At 40.0% G+C, this 19,628-nt stretch overlaps 1 protein-coding gene across 1 annotated transcript in view; it reads left to right on the forward strand.

The window, feature by feature from the left end:
• Positions 1-12,981: 12,981 nt before the first annotated feature.
• The window catches only part of LOC110288317 (desmoglein-1-alpha), a 31,785-nt gene continuing 25,138 nt past the window's right edge, over positions 12,982-19,628 (forward strand). The window contains exon 1 of the mRNA XM_085833723.1: positions 12,982-13,029. Within this exon, the coding sequence (XP_085689849.1) occupies positions 12,982-13,029 (48 nt within the window). The remainder of the gene's footprint in view (positions 13,030-19,628) is intronic.

Raw genomic sequence — 19,628 nt, forward strand, 5'->3', positions numbered from 1 at the left:
ATGGCAGCGTCAGTGCACTTTATTTTACCATGTTCCAGGACACCAAATAAAAATAGCATGCAGAGTAAGAATGGAAAAAATCCTACTTCTCACAGAATTCAAAAATGGTAAAGAATTCTTTTTACCAAATACACATACAATAAAAAGACTGTCTCATAAATCTAATTAAGCCTATATTCAAACTAGGAAAAGAGTTTGCCCAACTCCTTTTTTTTTAAGTCAAATTCTTGCCTTTTACATTTTTATTTATATGTTTGTGAATCTTCATGGGTGTGTATGCACACTAGATCCATACATCATTGCTTACAGAGGCCAGTAGAGGATGTTAGTACAGTTACAGGAATATGTGGATCTCCAGGTATGCTATGTAGATGCATACATCCAAACTCCAGTCCTCCTGCTCAGGCACCTTTCGAGCCTATTCCAGTCTTCTGATAATGTCATCTAAAAGTCCTTGAAGCCAGGTGTGGTGACTCACACCTACAATCTCAGCACTAGGGACATAAAAAGAAGGCAGTTCCTACATGTTCAAGGCCAGCCTGGGGTATTTATCAAGTCTTATGCCATTCAAAGCTACATGGTAAGACCTCATCAAAACAACAAAAAAAAAGTTCAAATTCAATGACCGTGAACTCTAATTTAAAAAAAAAAAATAGATATGCACAGAAACCTCATAATGTTTTAAGTATGTTTTGTAAGTTGGGCCACATTTGTAGCCATTCTCAGCCATATGGTAGATCTACTAAACTCAGCCATATGCAACCAATGAATACATCTGGTAGAGATATTCAGTTTGCAGTTGTATTTCAGAATTGATGCCATCTGATATGCCTCCAAACCAGTACACTAAAACCTTCATGAGGCTTCATGCTGATTGTCAACTTGGCAGGTTTTAAAACCACCCAGGAGACAAGTCTCTAGGCATGTACATAAGAAAAGATTACCTATGGCAAATTAATTGAGATTGCAAGAGCCACCATATCTATGGGGTTCTCCATTCCACAGGCTGGAGTCCAGGACTGAATATAAAGGAGAAAGACAGCTGAAAACAAGTATTCATCTCTCTGCTTCTGGATTGTGGACGAGATGTCATGAGCCACATCAAGTACCTGCTGCCATGACTTCCTCCCTGTGATAGACAGTATCCCCTCAACTGTAACCTGAATTAAACCTTTCATCTCCTCAGCTGCTTCTGACCACACATTTTGTCACAGCAATAAGAAAATAACTCACATACTCCTAAACTCAAGGTGACAATGTCAGGAGTAGGACCTTCAAGAAATGACTAAGACATAGTACAGAGCCTCCATGAATGGAATTATTACTTTAATAAAGACAAGCTCAAAGAAGCTCATTGCCTTTTCCACAATGAAACCAAACAGCAAGAAGGTGTCACCTATGGGATAGGAAACAAGCTTCAACACACAGAATCTGCCAGTGTTTTGGTCTTGGATCTCTAAGCTGTCAGAGATATAAGCAGCAAATCCCTGCTATCCATAAGCTAACCAACTGTACTGGCCAGTTTTGTGTCAGTTTGACACAGCTGGAGTTAGCACAGAAGAAGGAGCTTCAGTTGAGGAAATGTCTCCATGAGATCCAAATGTAAAGCATTTTCTCAATTAGTGATCAAGGGGGAAAGGCCCCTTGTGGGTGGTGCCATCTCTGGGCTGGTAGTGTTGGTTCTATAAGAGAGCAGGCTGAGCAAGCCAGGGGAAGCAAGCCAATAAAGAACATCCCTCCATGGCCTCTGCATCAGCTCCTGCTTCCTGACCTGCTTGAGTTCCAGTCCTAACTTCCTTGGTGATAAACAGCAGTATGGAATTGTAAGCTGAATAAACCCTTTCCTTCCCATCTTGCTTCTTGGTCATGATGTTTGTGCAGGAATAGAAACCCTGACTAAGACACCAGCCTTTGATATTTTGTTTTTAGCAATGTGAATGAACTGAGACAAGAAGATAGAGTTCTCCAAAAGTGACATAATCCTCTGTAACATATGAAGCAATTATGAAACTACCTGATAATTGAAACCTGGTTCCACATCATTGATTAGCATGGGAGGGAAGAGAGAAATTCAAGCTCTTTAGAAATGCCATTTGTTCTTTTTTTCTAAGTTGTGCATGTTTATAAATTAGCGGTAATGATATCATCAACAAGATAGAATAAATGGGGAAAGAAAGCAACCTTTTCATATAAAGATAAATGTTAATGGCTAATACTCCATGAAAAGACATTAGATTACATTAGAAAAATGTCCTGCAGAGTACAGGATCCCCAATGAAGGAGCTACATACATCAATGGGAGGAGAGGCCCTTGACCCTGTGAAGGTTCTATGCCCCAGTATAGGGTTATGCCAGGGCTAGGACACAGGTGTGGGTGGGTTGGTGAGTAGGGGGAGGGGAAACTAGAAAAGGGTGTAACATTTGAAATTAAAATAAAGAAAATTTCTAATGAAAAAAAAAAAAGAAAAAACTGTCCTCACATTGGCAAAATGGCTCAGTGGATAAAGATACTAATTAACTAAGCCTGGGAACCTAAGTTCAACATAGCAGGGACCACACAATGGAGAGAGAAAAACTGAATCAACTCCCACAAGTTATCCTGTGTCCCACATGTACACTGTAGCACACAAAAATGCTAGCACACACATACAGTAAATAAAGAAACAAACATACAATATTTAAAATGAAAAATGTGGTTCTTATTTACATAACATCCTCTATATCTGGGTCATCCATAAAATAAGATAATGACTCTGAATCAATGGTTGTTTTAGAATGGGTATATCATATGTTATTTACTTTGTGTGTAGGCGTACAGGGGGAGGAACACATATGCATGGCATATTGGAGGATGGCAGAAGGCAACTTGAAGAATGAATTCTCATCTTGTACCATGAAGATCCTGAAGATGTGCTTTAGTTGCTCTGACAAATGCCATGACCAAGAGAAACATGGGGAAGAGCGATTTTACTTAGGCTTACAGTTACAGAGGGACACCTCCCTCTGGAGACAGGCATGTCGGTAGACAACCAGACCAAGGATCAGAAAAATCGCATCCTTAAGTCCAAAGGTGAAGCACACAGAGCAAACTGGAAGTAGACTAAGGCTGTGAACTCTCAAAGGCCACCCTAGTGACATCATTCCTCCAGCAAAGCTGTATCACCTCCCCAACCAGTGTCATCATCTGAGGGCAAATGTTCAGATGCCTGATCCTATGGGGGTGGAGGGGACATTCTCGTTCAATGCACCACAAGATGAAACACAATTTGTCAAGCTTGGTGGCAGGCACATTTACCCATGAAGCTGTGTCACTGACCCATGAGTCAATAGGTCTTAACTCCAGCCAGCAAACCCAGAATTTTCTGGAAAACATGGGACAAAGTAATTCTTTGTCTCATCCCAGATTCTAACTCAGTAGACCAGGAACTGAGAAATTTACAAGTTTTCCATATTACTCAAAAAATACAACTAAAATGCCATACCTACTTTTTTCTTATTCCTGGATTTCTTCCCAAAACTGAGTTGTTGAAATCCTATATTTGAGCTGTCCAGCTACAGAGATAATGAATCAAAGTTAAACAATATATCCAGTAAAGCTTTGCCAAAGGAAGGGCACAAGCAGCAGCCTTGAGCAAGCCAGACTGGCATCTAAGTGATTATAGCACAAATGTCAAAGTCAGTATCAGGAACTCAGAGGCATTTGCAAACAACTGTGTAGTGACTATGTAAGTGGCAGACTTCAATCAACACAGAACCAGAAGCCAAGCTCTTCTGTCCATGTGTTTGGAATATACCCTACACAAAGAAATCAGCAGTGCACCTCAATTAGGGGGCTTACGTGATTTTAGGGTGCAACCTAGGACCATCCTTATTATGTTAACGACTCTTCAGGAAACTAACATTTACCCTCCATGATTTCTAACACTAACTAAACACCCTGGTGGCTGGCCTTGGTTGCCATATATAAATTAGCTTTAATGAGGTCACAAGATGCTTATCTTCAGTGCAGTTGGTGACCCATCAGACATGTCATCAGAACAGCTACCTCTTACAATGTATGGCCTAAGAAATAACATTTTCTTCCTGCCTTTGTTTTCCGTACTTTGTGAGTATGATCATCACAAAGTTTCCACATCTCTCTTGTAAGTTTCTTCAGCTAGCTTCCTCAACACTGAAACTATGCCCCTGAACCTTTTAAGATCTTGTCCATATTATCACTATCTTTGTGGTGAGAACATTTTGAAATTTGTCATTACTTTTTGAGGATGTCACACCTGTTTACATGTTGTCACCAAATCCACATCCATTCCCTCCATTTCCTCCTCTATTACTCCCACTGCTTAATCCTCTACAAGGCTTTTTATCATTTTGTTTTGTTTTTTACTCCACTGAGTCCACTGGTGCTGACTGTATGTGCATGAGCATAAAGACCCTCTATGTGAGGATAGGTAGCCTCCCAGAGGCTGTATCCCTGAAGAAAAACTAATTCTTCCCCTCCTAAGAGGCATCAATAGCTAATAGTTTCTCAGCTAGGGGAAGAGAAATGAGCTTTCTCCCCTATACATGCAGGGATTTTGTCTGTCTTGATCATATATAGATCGTATGCTTGCAGTCATAGACACTGTGAGCTGATGTATGCAATAGCCATGTACTATCTGGCAGATATTGCTTCACTGATGACATTTACTACCTCTGGATCTTATAATATTTCCACTCTTTTTTATTCCTCTAAATTGGTGAGGAGGTCTCTGCAGGTGTCAGGCAGAGAAGCAAATCTCAAAGAGATGAGAATGGAAACACTGGTCAGATTCACTTCATCAACCTGGATCAAGACTTCTAATGAGCCTGATATCAGGTTTATTCCCAACATATCTAAGTCCAGACTGATTTCGGGGAGAAAGTTTCCCGGTGCAATGCAAACTATAGTGCACAAGGAACTGTAATTACATCTAAACTCAACTCAGAATACATGTCATTTCTTCCAGGAAGATGGGTTCTAAAAATAGGCTACCCGCATTAGTTTAAGGACTAAGAGTCTGGCCTGGTTTGAGACCTACCGATAAGCTAGAAGCCATTTGGGTTATTAACCACTTCTGGTCCTGGTTGTAGAAGCATGGGAGAGCCTCTGTCTCTAGGGGTCATTTAGATTATTAGGCATCTCCATTCATGGCTTGCAGGAGCCTTTGCTTATGAGGGTCATTTAGACCATTAGATTTTTCCAGTCCTGTTTGTGGGGGATTTGGGGAGCTCTGGTCGGTAAAGGCCACTTAGATTATTAGCCACCTCTACTGGTTGTAGGAGTTTGATATGGTTGGCTCAAAAATAATGCAGGTCACCAGGCTGTTATGATTAATTCTCCAATTCTTAGCTTTCAGGGTGTAAAAATGGGTTTTTTCATCTTTCCCAATAGAAAGAAAATCTTTTGTGCTTAGCATTCCTGGTTTCTCTGGAGATTTGTGGGCACAAGGACCTTATTCTCAACACATGACCAGAGTCTTTGTGATAATCACCATCTATGGCAACAGGAAGCTACTGTGATGAGGGCTGAGAGATGTGGTAGCAGTTTATTACTGTAGCCAATAGCAGAATAATAATAGCATTAGGTTTTATGACTTATGGACTTTGTTGCCCACAGATTTTTGGCTCTGTTACTGGTACCCACATGAGTTCCATCATATGTAACAGGTTTTAAATCCAGTAATAAAGTGGTTTGTCACTGTCTTTGTTACTGTTCTATTGTTGTGAAGAGACATCATAACCAGCACAACTCTTATAAAAGAAAATATTTAACTGGGGACTTGTTTGCTGTTTCAGGAGATTAATCATTAGTAACATGGCAAGAAGCATGGCAGCATGGAAGCAGGTATGGGGCTGAGAGCTTATATCCTGGTCCATAGGCAGGCAGGCAGGCAGAGAAAGAGAGAAACACAAAGACAGAAACAAGGAGAGAGACACTGGCCCTGGCGGGGGCTTTTAAATCCTCCAGTGGATCTCAGTTACACAGTTCCTCCAAGGATATACCTACTCCAACAAAGCCACACCTGCTAATCCTTCCTAAAGAGCTCCACTAACTAAATATCCAAAATGCATAAGTCTTACGCTCTAAGATCAACATTATACAAATGGGTCCTAATAAAATTGCAATGCTCTATAAGGCAAAGGACACTGCCAATAGGACAAAAAGGCAATCTACAGATTGGGAAAAGAGCTTTATCAATTCCACATCCCATAGAGGGCTAATATCCAATATATACAAAGAACTAAAGAAGTTAGACTCCAGAAAATCAAATAACCCTATTTAAAAAAAAAATGGGACACAGAGCTAAATAAAGAATTTTCAACTGAGGAATATCTAATGGCTGAGAAGCACCTAAACAAGTGTTCAACATCCTTAGTCATCTGGGAAATGCAAATCAAAACAACCCTGAGATTCCACCTCACACCAGTCAGAGTGGCTAAGGTCAAAAACTCAGGTAACAGCAGATGCTGGTGAGGATGTGGAGGAAGAGGAACACTATTCCATTGCTGGTGGGATTGCAAGCTGGTACAAACGCTCTGGAAATCATTTGGTGGTTCCTCAGAAAATTGGACATAATAATATCTGAGGACCCAGCTATACTACTCCTGGGCATATACCCAGAAGGTGCACCTTATTACAAAATAAGGACACATGCTCCACTATGTTCATCACAGCCTTATTTATAATAGCCAGGAGCTGGAAAGAGCCCTGATGTCCTTCAACAGAGGAATGGATGCAGAAAATATGGTACATTTACACAACTGAATACTACTCTGCTATTAAAAATAATGAATTCATGAAATTCTTAGGGAAATGGATAGAACTAGAAAATATCATCCTGAGTGAGGTAACCCAATAGCAAAATAACACACATGGTATGCACTCACTGATAAGTGGATATTAGCCCAAAACTCCAAATAACCAAGATACAATTTGTAGACCACATGAAGCTCAAGAAGAAGGAAGACCAAAGTGTGGGTGCTTCGGTCCTTCTTAGAAGGAGAGCAAAATACTCACAGGAATATGGATATAAAGTGTAGAGCAAAGACTGAAAGAAAGGCCACCCAGAGACTGTCTCTCCTGAAGATTTATCCCATATACAGTTACCAAATCCAGACACTATTGTGGATGCCAAGAAGTACATGCTGAAAGGAGCCTGATATAGCTGTCTTCTGAGAGGCCCTGCCAGAGCCTTACAGATACAGAGACAGATGTTTGCAGCCAACCATTGGACTGAGCACAGAATCCCCAATAGAGAAGTTAGAGAAAGAGCTGAAGGATTTGAAGGGGTTTGCAATCCCACAGGAAGAACAAAATATTAACCAACCAGTCCCCCAATAGCTCCCAGAGACTAAGCCATCAACAAAGGAGTACATATTGTTCCAGTTGCATATGTAGTAGAGGATGGTCTTGTCATGGAGCAATGGAAGGAGAGGTCCTTGGACCTATGAAGGCTCAATAGATGCCCCAATGTAGGGGAACTGAGGGCAGGGAGGTGGGAGTGGGTGGGTGTGTGGAACACCCTCATGGAAGCAAGGGGAGGGAGGATGGGATAGGGGTCTTCGGGGGAGACCAGGAAAGGGGATAACATTTGAAATGTAAATAAAGAAAATATCCAATAAAGAAAGAAAAGAAAAAAACAGTAATAAAACACACACACACACATAAACTTATGAAGTCATTCTCATTCAAACTATCACAGTCACTATGGTAACATTTGAGCCAGTATTGAACCAGAGCATATTTTGCCAAGCCAGTTGTTGTACCTCTCACTACCCAAGCTGTTTGGTAGGACTCTTGATGACTTTTCTGTCCTGCTGATATGCATAGAACATCCAGCACTCTGAAATCTAGGTATGAGGGAATGAAGCTTCCGCATTAATGCTAGCTTCATGGTCTTACAATCACGCTCTGGAGAGCACCCAGGAGCAATGACAAGAGGCTGCAAAGTTTGGGGTGTCTATGAGAGTCTCAAACCATGAGCTTTTCGTTGATAGCCCAGGGCGTCTGTGGCTGGTATTGTCTCTGCACTATATGTATATATATTAGAAATTTTCCCAAACAGCAGATATACATATGGATTTTTCCAAGTTTTTAAGTTTAATTTTTCCTTGCTTTAACCTGCCCTCCCATCCCCCATCTCATTTATCCCTTCCTGTTCTCTTATTCCCTTTTCTTCTTTATATGACCTATGTTCTGTCCCCACACCCATAAAATTTAATCCCATGGGCCTCACCCATTTCCTGACATCTTTACGTACTCCAATGTAACCCCACATATCTAAAGATTCAAAGCTAGCATCCATTTTGAGAGAGAACATGAGGTTTTAGTCTTTCAAGGTCTGGGTTACTTTACTCCTAATAGTTATTTGTAGCTCCATTTATTTACTTTAAAATTTTACAATTTAATTAGCCTTTGCAGTTGAGTACTATCTCATTGAGCATATTACCACATTTTTGTTATTCATTCATCAGATAATGCACACCTAGATGGTTTCCATTTCCTGGTTGTTGTGAATATAGCAGCAATAAACATGAATAAGGAAGTATCTCTGAGGTAGGATACAGAGTCCTTTGGAAATATGCACAGGAAAAATATAGGTGGGTTATATGGCCAGTCTTTTTCCAGATTTTTGAGAAACCCTTATTCTGATTTCAACATGGGCTGCACCAGTTCACACTCAAATCAAAAGTAAATAAATGGAAGCTTTTATGAATATGTACATACATACAGATGTACGCGGGTATGTGTGTGTGTGTGTGTCTATACAACCCAGCAGTCTGTAATAGTCCTAAGAAATGTTGGTGGAACTGAACTTTAAAGATACAGCAAAGGCAATGCTTTCTGAAAATCCAGAAAACACAGTAGCTGGACTGTTCTCAAAGCCGTTAATGAGAACTACTGTGAGCAAACCTCAGTCACTGCTGTCTACAAAGGTGACTTATGCTGCTATCTCTTAAGCTTTTGTGACTACCTACTCTCTACAAAAACTCAGTGTTGCCTGTGCAGAGTGAAATTACCAATAAACCCTACATAAGAATCTGTGAGGCTGGTGGTATTCCAATTATAGACAAAAACAGACCAATAGCCAGATTTAATCTATATTTATCATTCTAAACTACTACTCTAGTCTATTTTATTTTATTATGAAATCTTTAAATAAACTAAAACAAAACAAAAAAAATAGGCAATATCTTATACTATCATTGAGCACTAATATTTGCTAACATGGGGGCAGTGGAGGCACATTCCTTGATCCCAGCCAGCACTTCGGAGGCAGAGGCAGGCAGATTTCTGAGTTTGAGGCCAGCCTAGTCTACAGTGTGAGTTCCAGGACAGCCAGAGATATACAGGGAAACCCTGTCTTAAACCAAAAAGAAAAAAAAAAGGTAAAAAAAAAAGAAAAAAGAAAAAATAGTTGCTAACATTTTACTGTATGTATTTCACTTATTTTATTGCTGAGCCAACAGAAGAAATTATTGGACATGCAAACTTTATATGCCCCAGTACAGGGAAACGCCAGGGCCAAAAAAATGGGAACGGGTGGGTAGGGAAGTGGGGGGGAGGGTATGGGGGACTTTTGGGATAGCATTGGAAATGAAATTGAGGAGAATACATAATAAAAAATATTTTTAAAAGTTCCTATAATAATTAAGCATATGGAATATCTCTCTATATATGCATCTATAAATATATAATGGGACCTGCCCTGGGAAACCTTATGCTACTAACTCTATAGTAATCCTGTTTAAACTTCCCTAAACATCCTCAAATCTACTTGCAAAGCTGCTTTTTTGAGCCAGCAATTTATTAAACATGAAACTGCACTTCATCTGTTTATATACGAGCAAAATCTTTTTCATCTAATGCAGACACCAGTCTCTCGGGCATTTTCTTGTATGACAGTAATTCATTAAGGTATCACTGATCATTTTGAGCAATATGAACCACTATGTCACTGGAAAATTATTACAGATATAATAATTTGTTTAGATGTAAAACAAATTTTATAAATTGACCTCAAGTTCCTTCTGTAGCTGAGAATGACATAGGATGTCTGTCCTCCTTTGTCTATCTCCTAGCTCAGGATTGCAGGCCTGCATCACTGATGGCGTTTATGCAGTGCTGTGGTTGAAATTCCCTCATCTGTCCTCTATAGGATAACATGTAGGGCTGGGTAAGGTAATTTTGACACATATTGAAGCTAGAGGTTCACATATATCAAAGTAGTATATTCTCAAAGGTTTTTCTGAAATGTGAGGGACGGCTCTGGGCACTCTGAAAAAGAGGTCAGATAAGCAGTAAATTCCATAGATTATGCCAACAAAATTCTAGCTTAGCAAAATCTATTACCCTTAAGGATTTGCTAGTGTTCCAAGAAAATGTTATGCTATCTTGAGTGCTGAGTCAAGGCAGAAATGCCATCCCTTTGGGGTGACATCCAAGGTTTACCATGTATTGTCAAGAAAAGGGGAAGTTCCATTGACCAATTTGGTCAGTTCACTCGGGAAACTCCAACTCAAAATTACCCTCTCCCCTGCCAAATTTCATGAAAATTCCTATGAAATGAGAATTGATATACACAGTGACCAGGACTGAGGGGAGGTTTGATGTGTGTGGAGATGGACAGGTACAGACTGAGTCGCAGTTACACCAAGGTAAGGAAGGGGCTGCAGAGCAAAGACCTTGTAAAGTCTCGAGAACTTGGAAGGAGAGTGAGAAGACTTACACGGTTTCTATCATGAGAGCTTCACTCCTTAGCATCAGGACCAGGCAGTGGTACAGAGTCACGAAAAGGGTCTGGGACCATGACTAAGGGAATTCATTTCTAAAAAAAGAAATAAAGGGTAAGTAGACACAGTGGCACACAGATACAACCCCAACTCTAGGCAGGCTCTGAAGGCACTAAGTTGAAGGCCAGATTGAGCTGTGTAAAGAAACTTCATCTTAAAAATATCAACATTTGAAATGTAAATGAAGAAAATATCTAATTAAAAAATTTCAATAAAAAAGAACAAGTGGCAGTCAAAAACTGGAACAAAAGTACATAATGCATACAAATACATATATGCACCACATTCTACCTAAATAAAAGCATTCCTCAGTTGTATTGCAGAAACTTAGATGCCTCTGAAACATGAAAAGACAGGGAAATGGGGCAAAGAAAGAGCAATGGATACTTGTACGCATCCTCCCCACTTTGTGGCTAATATTCCAGTTGAGGCTGTCACTGCTCTGCAAGATTGGAGCTCAGCCATAACTCCTACCCAGATAAGTTGGTTGTCCCACACACAATCTATTTGGTTGGGATTGTTGAAGCCCAGCCTTAAGTTAGGATGGAGCCAGGGATTGTCTCAGGGAAGGAAAAATCAGTGGGTGAAGAAAGGCCATACACTCCCTGGCAGCAAGCCCAGAATTCAAGGTGGATAGAGTATTCCCTTGTCATGCCAGCCTACAAGAGTTGGTCCTCTTCACTTTGGTGTCTAGTGAGTCATTCCTGGTCACATGATCTATTTATTAATACATTGTTCAAACTGAGTCATAGGTGGACCCTCTCTTTCTCATTTACTAATGAGGAATTCGGCCTGTTCCTCTCATTATTTTGTTTAGTCATGGCAACCAATTCCTACAAACAATTTTTACCCACAGCAAGCACAAGAGGCCCTTTTACAACCAATGAGTTTGCCAGTAAGTCATGTGACATTTCAAACCACTGTCAAGTGTTGCCACAGACTGGTCCCCAGAGAGAGCTTTCCTTATCTGGGACAAGCTGAGCATTCTCTGACAATAATCTACATGTTATCACACTGGCCTTATTTCAGAGTGCCATAACAAACGCTGAGGATGTCCAGCTCCAGTCGGGATTCTGAGCAGCTATATAAGGGAAGATATCCCAAGAGAGTCTTTGACTGTGGCTGTGTATGGCTCAACATTCTTGCTCACTACAAGGTCTTCAAGCGCTGCATGTGTGGGCAGCCTTTCTCTGTCCTAATTGGCTCCTTGTGAAGTCTTGGCCCTGTGCTCGGGAATCAACACTAATGTTTAACCACCTCACCTGAAGTGCATCTACTGAATTCTCATTAGTATTTCAACACTGGGCTTCAACAGGATTTTACTAGAGGCTGTGGCTGTTCCCTCCGAATCTGCCTTGGTAAAAATCGCAAGTTTGTTTTAATGCATTTTAAAGGACAGACCCTTAAAGAGGAGAAAATTAGAGGGGGAGAACAAAATACCCATAGAGAGAAAATGGGGAACTTCCTGGACTTAGACAGGTGATGTGAAAGAAAACAGGAATTACACAAAGAAACAAATGATCATAAAGGTTATGTCTTGTTTGTTCGAAATGCTTTTTAAAACTCCTCTCATCATTAGTAATTTTTCATGTTAATAACTTTGGAACTAGCTGCATCTTTCCTAACATCTATTAAAATGAAAAGCTTCTAATTTTCAACTGTGACCTGAGGGTTTGGCTCTGAACATAAGCTATACAAGTCTATGAATGACAAAACACTCCAAATACACTCGTCTTATTATCCTGGTGAGGAGCTGAGAACTTCCAAACAGCTGAGAAGCCTTTCAGCACAAGCAGGAGACACTTGTGCTTTGGCCATTTTGACTGTCACCAAAAGTCTTCAGTAGAGAAGAGGCAAGTCCCACCCCGACACAGCAGCTTTTCAGCTGGCAGAAGGGTGTGTCCCTTAGCTTTTAGCTGGGAGCAATGATGATCTTGTCAAGCATTTCACAGAGACCAGCCCAAGTTTTTAGGGTGGGGATACAGACTGGTTATACGTACCTTCCCTCCTTCTCCCAGTGGAAGGCAGAAACACCTCAAAGCCTGCATGTAAGAACATCTACTGAGAAATTATTTTAATCAGACACCAGCAGAGTGGGAGAAAGAAAGCGAGCAGAGAAGAGCAAAGAAACTGCCTTCATCGTGGATGTAACAGAAGCCAGCTGCGGCGATGGACTGGCACTCCTTCAGGATAGCTGCCCTGCTGCTCACTTCCCTGGTAAGTGGATTCTGCTGGAAGCATCCTTTACCCCCCAGCCTCAGCATAGCCAAGCTGGGACTTTTCAGAGAATGTGATCTCCAGGGACTTCTATGCTAAACCATTAAAAGTTTATGCTAATGACAAGGTGGTTTTTATGAACTGCGATTTTAAGAGGTGTTTCTTTAATTGAAGATTACAGATCATATTACTGTGCCAATGTCCACTCACAAAACCATGTCTGACATCCTAGTCAATGATTGGTCACTCTGGAAAATTATTGAATTTAAGAAAGGCCTAAAGTTGCTGTGTTTGCTTGTTCAAATTCTCATTGGCAGGGCTGGATCTTTTCAACTAGATATTCCTTGTGTGTCTGGATTGTCAATTGAAACATTTCCCCTTCTCTGGGTATTTTGATTGACAGACTGACATTGTGTTTTAAAGCCAAGAAAGGATTTGTAGACGTGAGGATTACAAATGTCTGTGATGAACCTCACAGTCTGAGCAATCTCTTCTCCCCCCAAAACCAGATGTTGTCAGAATCCATTTTACTAATACCAAACCCCTTTGCTGTTTAGAGCTTGAAGGAAAATTCCATTGCTAATTTCAAAAACTGCAAAAACAGGAATTTTATATAAATAATATAGCAGGTGATGGGATGAGCATAATTATAAGGTAAATAATTGCTGCTGTCCTTGTCCTCAGTAAGGATGTGGCACAGAAGTTGTACACCTGCTAGTCAAACCATGCAGTGCAATGATTTATTGTTGCCCCCTTACAAGCCACCCATTTTCTCTTACAGTTCATAAATGTGCCACACCAGGATATTAATCTCATGTTCAGCAAAAAGTTTTAAAGTCATAGTCTCTCTCCAAGTAGGATGAATGTCATCTCGAAGGGCAAGGACCAGTTAAATCCCTCCCCTGCTTTTGCCAGAATGTGGCTCTTCTTTGTTTTTTCCTGCTTGATTTTAGAACTGGAATGTTGGATTCCTACCACAAGTTAGGGTTTTGATGTACTATATGCTGGTTAGTTTGAATTCGGTTCGTTCATTACAAGGGGCCACGGGGCTGGGATGTTGCTCAATGATGGCACACTTTCCCAGCATGCACCAGGCCCTGAGTTCAGTTCTCATAAGTGAATGATAAAAGGCAGGGGTGGTGAGTAGTAACATTTAGTAACAAGTGACTCTTGGTAGCTTCAGTTCTAACCACTCTTCATAGGTGACTGCTACTCCATATGCTTTCTAATTGATTTTCCAGGCCCAGTTGATGTCAAAACCTGGGCTATGGAAAAAAAATCAATGATTATTATAAAGTATGTTATTTAACGAAAGGAATGCCTGTGTATTGCTAAATAATCAAGTACTTCAAATTCTTAATTTCATATAAATTTGGATCCTTGAGGCTTAGTGTAGCATTTCTACTCATTTGAGCTGTTTTAGCACCTACCTGGGAACTTTCGCTGGATTTTTTTAATACGTCTTTGTTTCTTGGTTTATACAATTATTTCTAATTAACTGCTTTTTAAAAAATTCCTCCAAACAGGTATTTCGTGGTTAATGATTTGTCAATAAAATATATCATCTTATCAAAGTTTTCATGGAAATGTCTGCCTAGGGGGAGAGGTGTTTGGAAATGTATAGTTTATTCTCTAGGCTGTGATGTGAGAGAGAGAGAGAGAGAGAGAGAGAGAGAGAGAGAGAGAGAGAGAGAGAGAGAGAGAGAGAGAGAGAAATGGGGGTTTGGAGTAGGAGAAGAGTCTGTGACCATATTTACTGTGGAATCTGGGACGTGTTTCTCAGATGGCTTATCTGTATTTCTGTTTTTACTTCTGTTTGTGTGTCTGGGGGAGTCTGAGTGTATGCCACAGGTGTGTGAGTGCCCTGGAGCAGGAGTTACAGGTGCTGATGAATCAAGGATTATGGATGCTGGGAACTGAATTCAGTCTCTGCAAGAGCAATGCATGTTCTTCACCACCAAGCCTTCTCACCAGCCCATCTTTAGTGTAACATTTGTGTAACAACTTAAAATAGTGTGTTTCCAGGTTAATTCAACTTTTTAGTAAAATGTTTCACTTTTGAAGGTATTGAGGATCCAATTTCCACTGCTGATTTTAGCAGATAATTTTGCAATCCCAGTCTTCCACCCCTAGCTTCACTGAGTGTATTTGTCTTTAGAAAACTGGAAGAGGGGAAAATAATTTGAATTCTATATTCTTCACTGTTAAAAGTCAATAAATAAAAATCCATGCTAGGAATATATTTGATAAATGCCAGTATATTTTACACGAGAAAGCTGATAATATTTTTATATAAACCTGTTTAGAGAGCTGGACAACTATGTTGGTGGGATATTTCATGACCTGCTCAGCACATGTGGAAGTGCATGCTTTAAGCTTTCCCTAAATAAGTAAGTTAGGTCAGAGAGACTACAGTGGAGAAATTACTCCTAAGGGATCAAGGTTGCTGCATGAGATTTTACTGATTCAAACATCTGCCTGAATAGATGGTAGCTCATATCTGTTACAGCACTAGAAACTGAAGGCATGAACTGACTCTTGCTCCTCCTCTTCTTCATCCCCTTCTTCCTCTTCTTCCTCTGCATCCATCATTCTCTTATCGATCTTCTGTCTCTCATTTATAAACCTGTCTATCCACCTTCCATGCTCTATCTCTCATCTCTCATCTGCCTATCATCTATCTTCTATCATCTGTCTATCATCTTTTTAACCCTCTAACTTTCTATCTATGTATCTATCATAATGTATGGAATCAATATTATGATTTTTCCTGCCAGAGAACAGTGCTACCTGTACAACAAAAAAGAACACCTCTGCTGATGGCTGTGACAACTATGAAGGGAATGCCACAGCCTCTATGAGTAAGAAAACAGTAGGATCTGACAATTCTAGTGATTGCTGAAAAATTCACTTTTAAAGTTGCCAGGTCAGATTAATCTGCTAAACATTAGGACAACTTTGAAGACAACTTTTTCTATACAGGAAACTTCTACAGGTTAAGCTCAAAGAATATTCAGTGTAGGGGACTCATTCTCTTATCTGTTAACAAAAATAATGCTAGTCATAGTTTTCTGGCTTTGTTTGATTTGAGATTTTTGATTCAGGGACTTCCTTTACAGCTCAGCCTAGCCTGCACTCAGTAGGTAGCTCATGCTGGTCTTAAACATGTTCTCCTGTTTCAGCCTCATCAACACTTCAGTTATAAGCATGCACCACTAGAGTAGGCTCCAGTCTTCCCTTTTTATGAGATTTTTATGAGATAACTATTTCATTCAATTAAAAACAAAATTTCTAAATGCCCAACAAACTAACCCCACAATGTGAACATGATTGAACTTTTTAAGAATACAAGCAGAAGTTAAAATAGTACTCATTTATAATATAGTTTATTAAATTATTTGATCCAGATGTTAAAGTCCCTTATTCATGGTAAATTGACACCAAAAGTAAGAAAAGTACTGAAGAGATGCTATAGTCCAAACAGAAGAAAATTCAGCGGGGAACGCGATGCTTGTCTGCACATATATTTGATTGCAGAGGGTAGCATTGCAGGAGTTGGTGTTTCTAGTCCCCTCTGGTTAGTGAAACACAAACTTTAGTTACACAGGATCATCTCCACAAATGTGGTGTTTGCAAACCTTTTTTAATTTACTGACAATTTAGGAGTAGTGTCTTCCTTCCACTTTACACAAATAGAGAGAACAAATCCATCACCAGGCAAGTGGGGCTGTCCCAGTCTGAAAAATATGCATTTTTTCCTTGATATTTTCTTTATATACATTTCAAATGCTATCATTGGGGGAAAAAAGCATTTCAATGGCAAGAAAAACTAAAGCATGAATATGGTAGGGATGAATCAAGATGAACCTGACACACTGTCCCTATGCACGTCACGTGCTTTCTGATACCGCTCTATTCTGCATTTAACAAGGACTCAGTTGCTGAAAATCCTGGCACCTTAATAGACATTGCCTAGTGTACAGGGAAGAAGCTTGATCTGCTGGGCATTGTGGGTAAATTTCTTCTGCTCCTTCAGCTGAACTAACACCCTCCATGGTGCTGGGTCATGCCACTTGTACCAGTTATGCTTGGTATGCAAACTCTTGTAATGGTCTTAGATAGGTCCAACTTTTCTCATGCCAGTGGCTGGTGATCCATGCTCTTAATTGCTCTGTGAGTATGAGTACAGTCCTTTATACTTCTCTAATTAGAATCATATTCCTACAAATTAACAGCTGGTTGCAGCTTTTGAAACTCTTTAACTCTAAGCTATTTGAGGGCAAGCCCCATGTCTGACTAACCTTTGTACCATTCACAGCCCTGTCATTGAATACAAGACTGCTGCACAGTGTCTCTTGGCTCAGAAAAGTAAAACCTAAAGGGAAATTCAGGATAGCTCAAGTGTCTTTTCCCACACATACTCCAAATATATATGCTACCAAGGAAGTCAGTGTGGAAAGAATCATGTTGCCTTATCCCAGCATTTTGTGGTAGAGTGTTGCACCACCTGAAATTTCAACCAAAGCTTAGCAAAATGGTCAGGGTCTCAAGCTTCCTAAGGCTGTAACTCTTTTATACAGTTCCTTTATGTTCTGCTGATCCACAAACATAAGATCATTTCATATTACTTCATATCTATAATTTTCTACTGTTACAAATCATAATTTTATAATGCAGGGTATCTGATATGTGACCCCTGTGACCCAGAAGGGTCATGACCTTTGACTGAGAAGGTTGAGAAGCAGTGCTTTAAAGCCACTATGATGTCTTAGACCCTTGTAGTACATGTTTGTCAAAGAAATGAACAAAGCATGGATAAATTAGAGAAATTAACCAAAGTATGACCAACCAAACATCATAGCCTTTGACAGACAAATCTAGAAGAAATATACAACAGGTGTGTTTTGTTTTGCTGTTTATTTTGGGGGGGTAGTTTGTTTTATAAAGGAACATTCTATTTTAGCCATTCTTGTCTAGCTTACACTTGTAAAGCACCTAATAGTTAACACAGACATTTATTCAACAAATTGCCACTTCCTCACTATTATTAATATAGGACATTTTCATCATTAAAAATTACCCTCAAGCCAAATTTTCATTGTTTCCAAATGAATACAAACTTATTAAAATTCACTTTAAGCAGATAATCCTACAAATGCCATGAATTTGCATCCTGTGGCTTTTAAATAAATGAACTTTGATTGACTGTGGATGCAGGTGTGAAGGGAAGAGTTTTTTGAAATGAGTTATTTACTAATGTTATGCAACTTTTGGACTCCAAGAGAAATTAGTTTTCAGTGTTGGTGAGATGAGACAGAAGCACAGACAGATAAGGGTACAGTGGGAGAAAGAGTAGAGCCTTGCTGAACACTTGATAGCCCATGTCTCTGGGGGAATTTTCACTTGCAGTCTGCATTGCAGAAATTACAGAATTATTTCTAAGTCCAAGTTACTCCATCATTCTCAGAATATGATCACTTAGGTCATTTAGAGCAAGTGTTCTCTGACCTTTCTTTCCCAATAAATTTATCATAATCCCCATCCTCCCTTTCTCTCTTTTCTTTTTCCAGCCTATCCCCTCCTGCTCTCTCTGTAATGCCTCTTTTAAAAGTAAGCTTCTTTCTAATAAAAATCCCTTCTCAACTTTCAAACATAGTATCTTCCTCCTCCACAAAATTTTTCCTGATTCCCACACCTAATTCTACAATTATGTGTTTCCCTTTTCTGTATTAAAATTCTTGGAAAAGAAATATGTCTTCCAATTTCTCTTCATCCCTTGTTCTCTTTTTGTCTTGATATGCTGAAACCATTCTCTGGAAGGACCCTGGAACTCCAGGATTTTCTCTAATTTCACACAGTCAGTTTTTTAGCATCATCTGACCTTTCATGTGGTCTTCTAACTCCTGGTCTTTGAAGTCTGTGAGCCTTTTTACTTCCTCTTATCTGTATGGCAACCTTTCACTCCTGCCTTTCTGCCCTACACCCTTGCTCCCTTCTTTCTTCCTTCTCTTTCTCCCTCTCTCTTCCTCCTCTCTGCCCCTTCACAACCACTGACACAATCCAAGCTTAGCTCTCCACACCCCACTTTCCAGTTACTCCCAGTAAAAGTTCCCTGTGCCATCCTCTGCCATAGGCTGTTTTATGCTGAAATTTCCATTTTACAAGTATCCAATTCTCCCATGATTTCAACAGCTCTACCTGAGTGGATGCAGCTCAGCATTAGAAACCCAAACTAGGTTTCGCTCAGTGGCTACACGTCTTTATCTGGCATCCCTCCAGCCCCACCAACATTCTCCTGCCACCAGTCCTTGCTCATGTTTTAGCACTGTTAGTTCCAGAGATCCTGCTTACTCTCTATCTCCCATCCCATCTGTTCTATAACCTTGTGGATCCTGTCAGTCCAGAATCTTTCCCTTGATCTTTCCCATTGACTCCACTGCCTCTGCATCTACTTAGCTCTTCCTCACCTCTGCTTTGATTGGTGCTTAAGACAGAACAGCATTTAGCCTGTAATTTCTAAGTCTTCCCATTGCTCCTACCAACTATTGTCAAAGTAAACTTTCAAACCTATAATTTTAGCATGCCTTTGCCATAACCAT

Source organism: Mus caroli, unplaced genomic scaffold (assembly GCF_978045245.1).
Source record: "Mus caroli unplaced genomic scaffold, Mus_caroli_1 scaffold_19, whole genome shotgun sequence".
Classification (NCBI taxonomy): domain Eukaryota; kingdom Metazoa; phylum Chordata; class Mammalia; order Rodentia; family Muridae; genus Mus; species Mus caroli.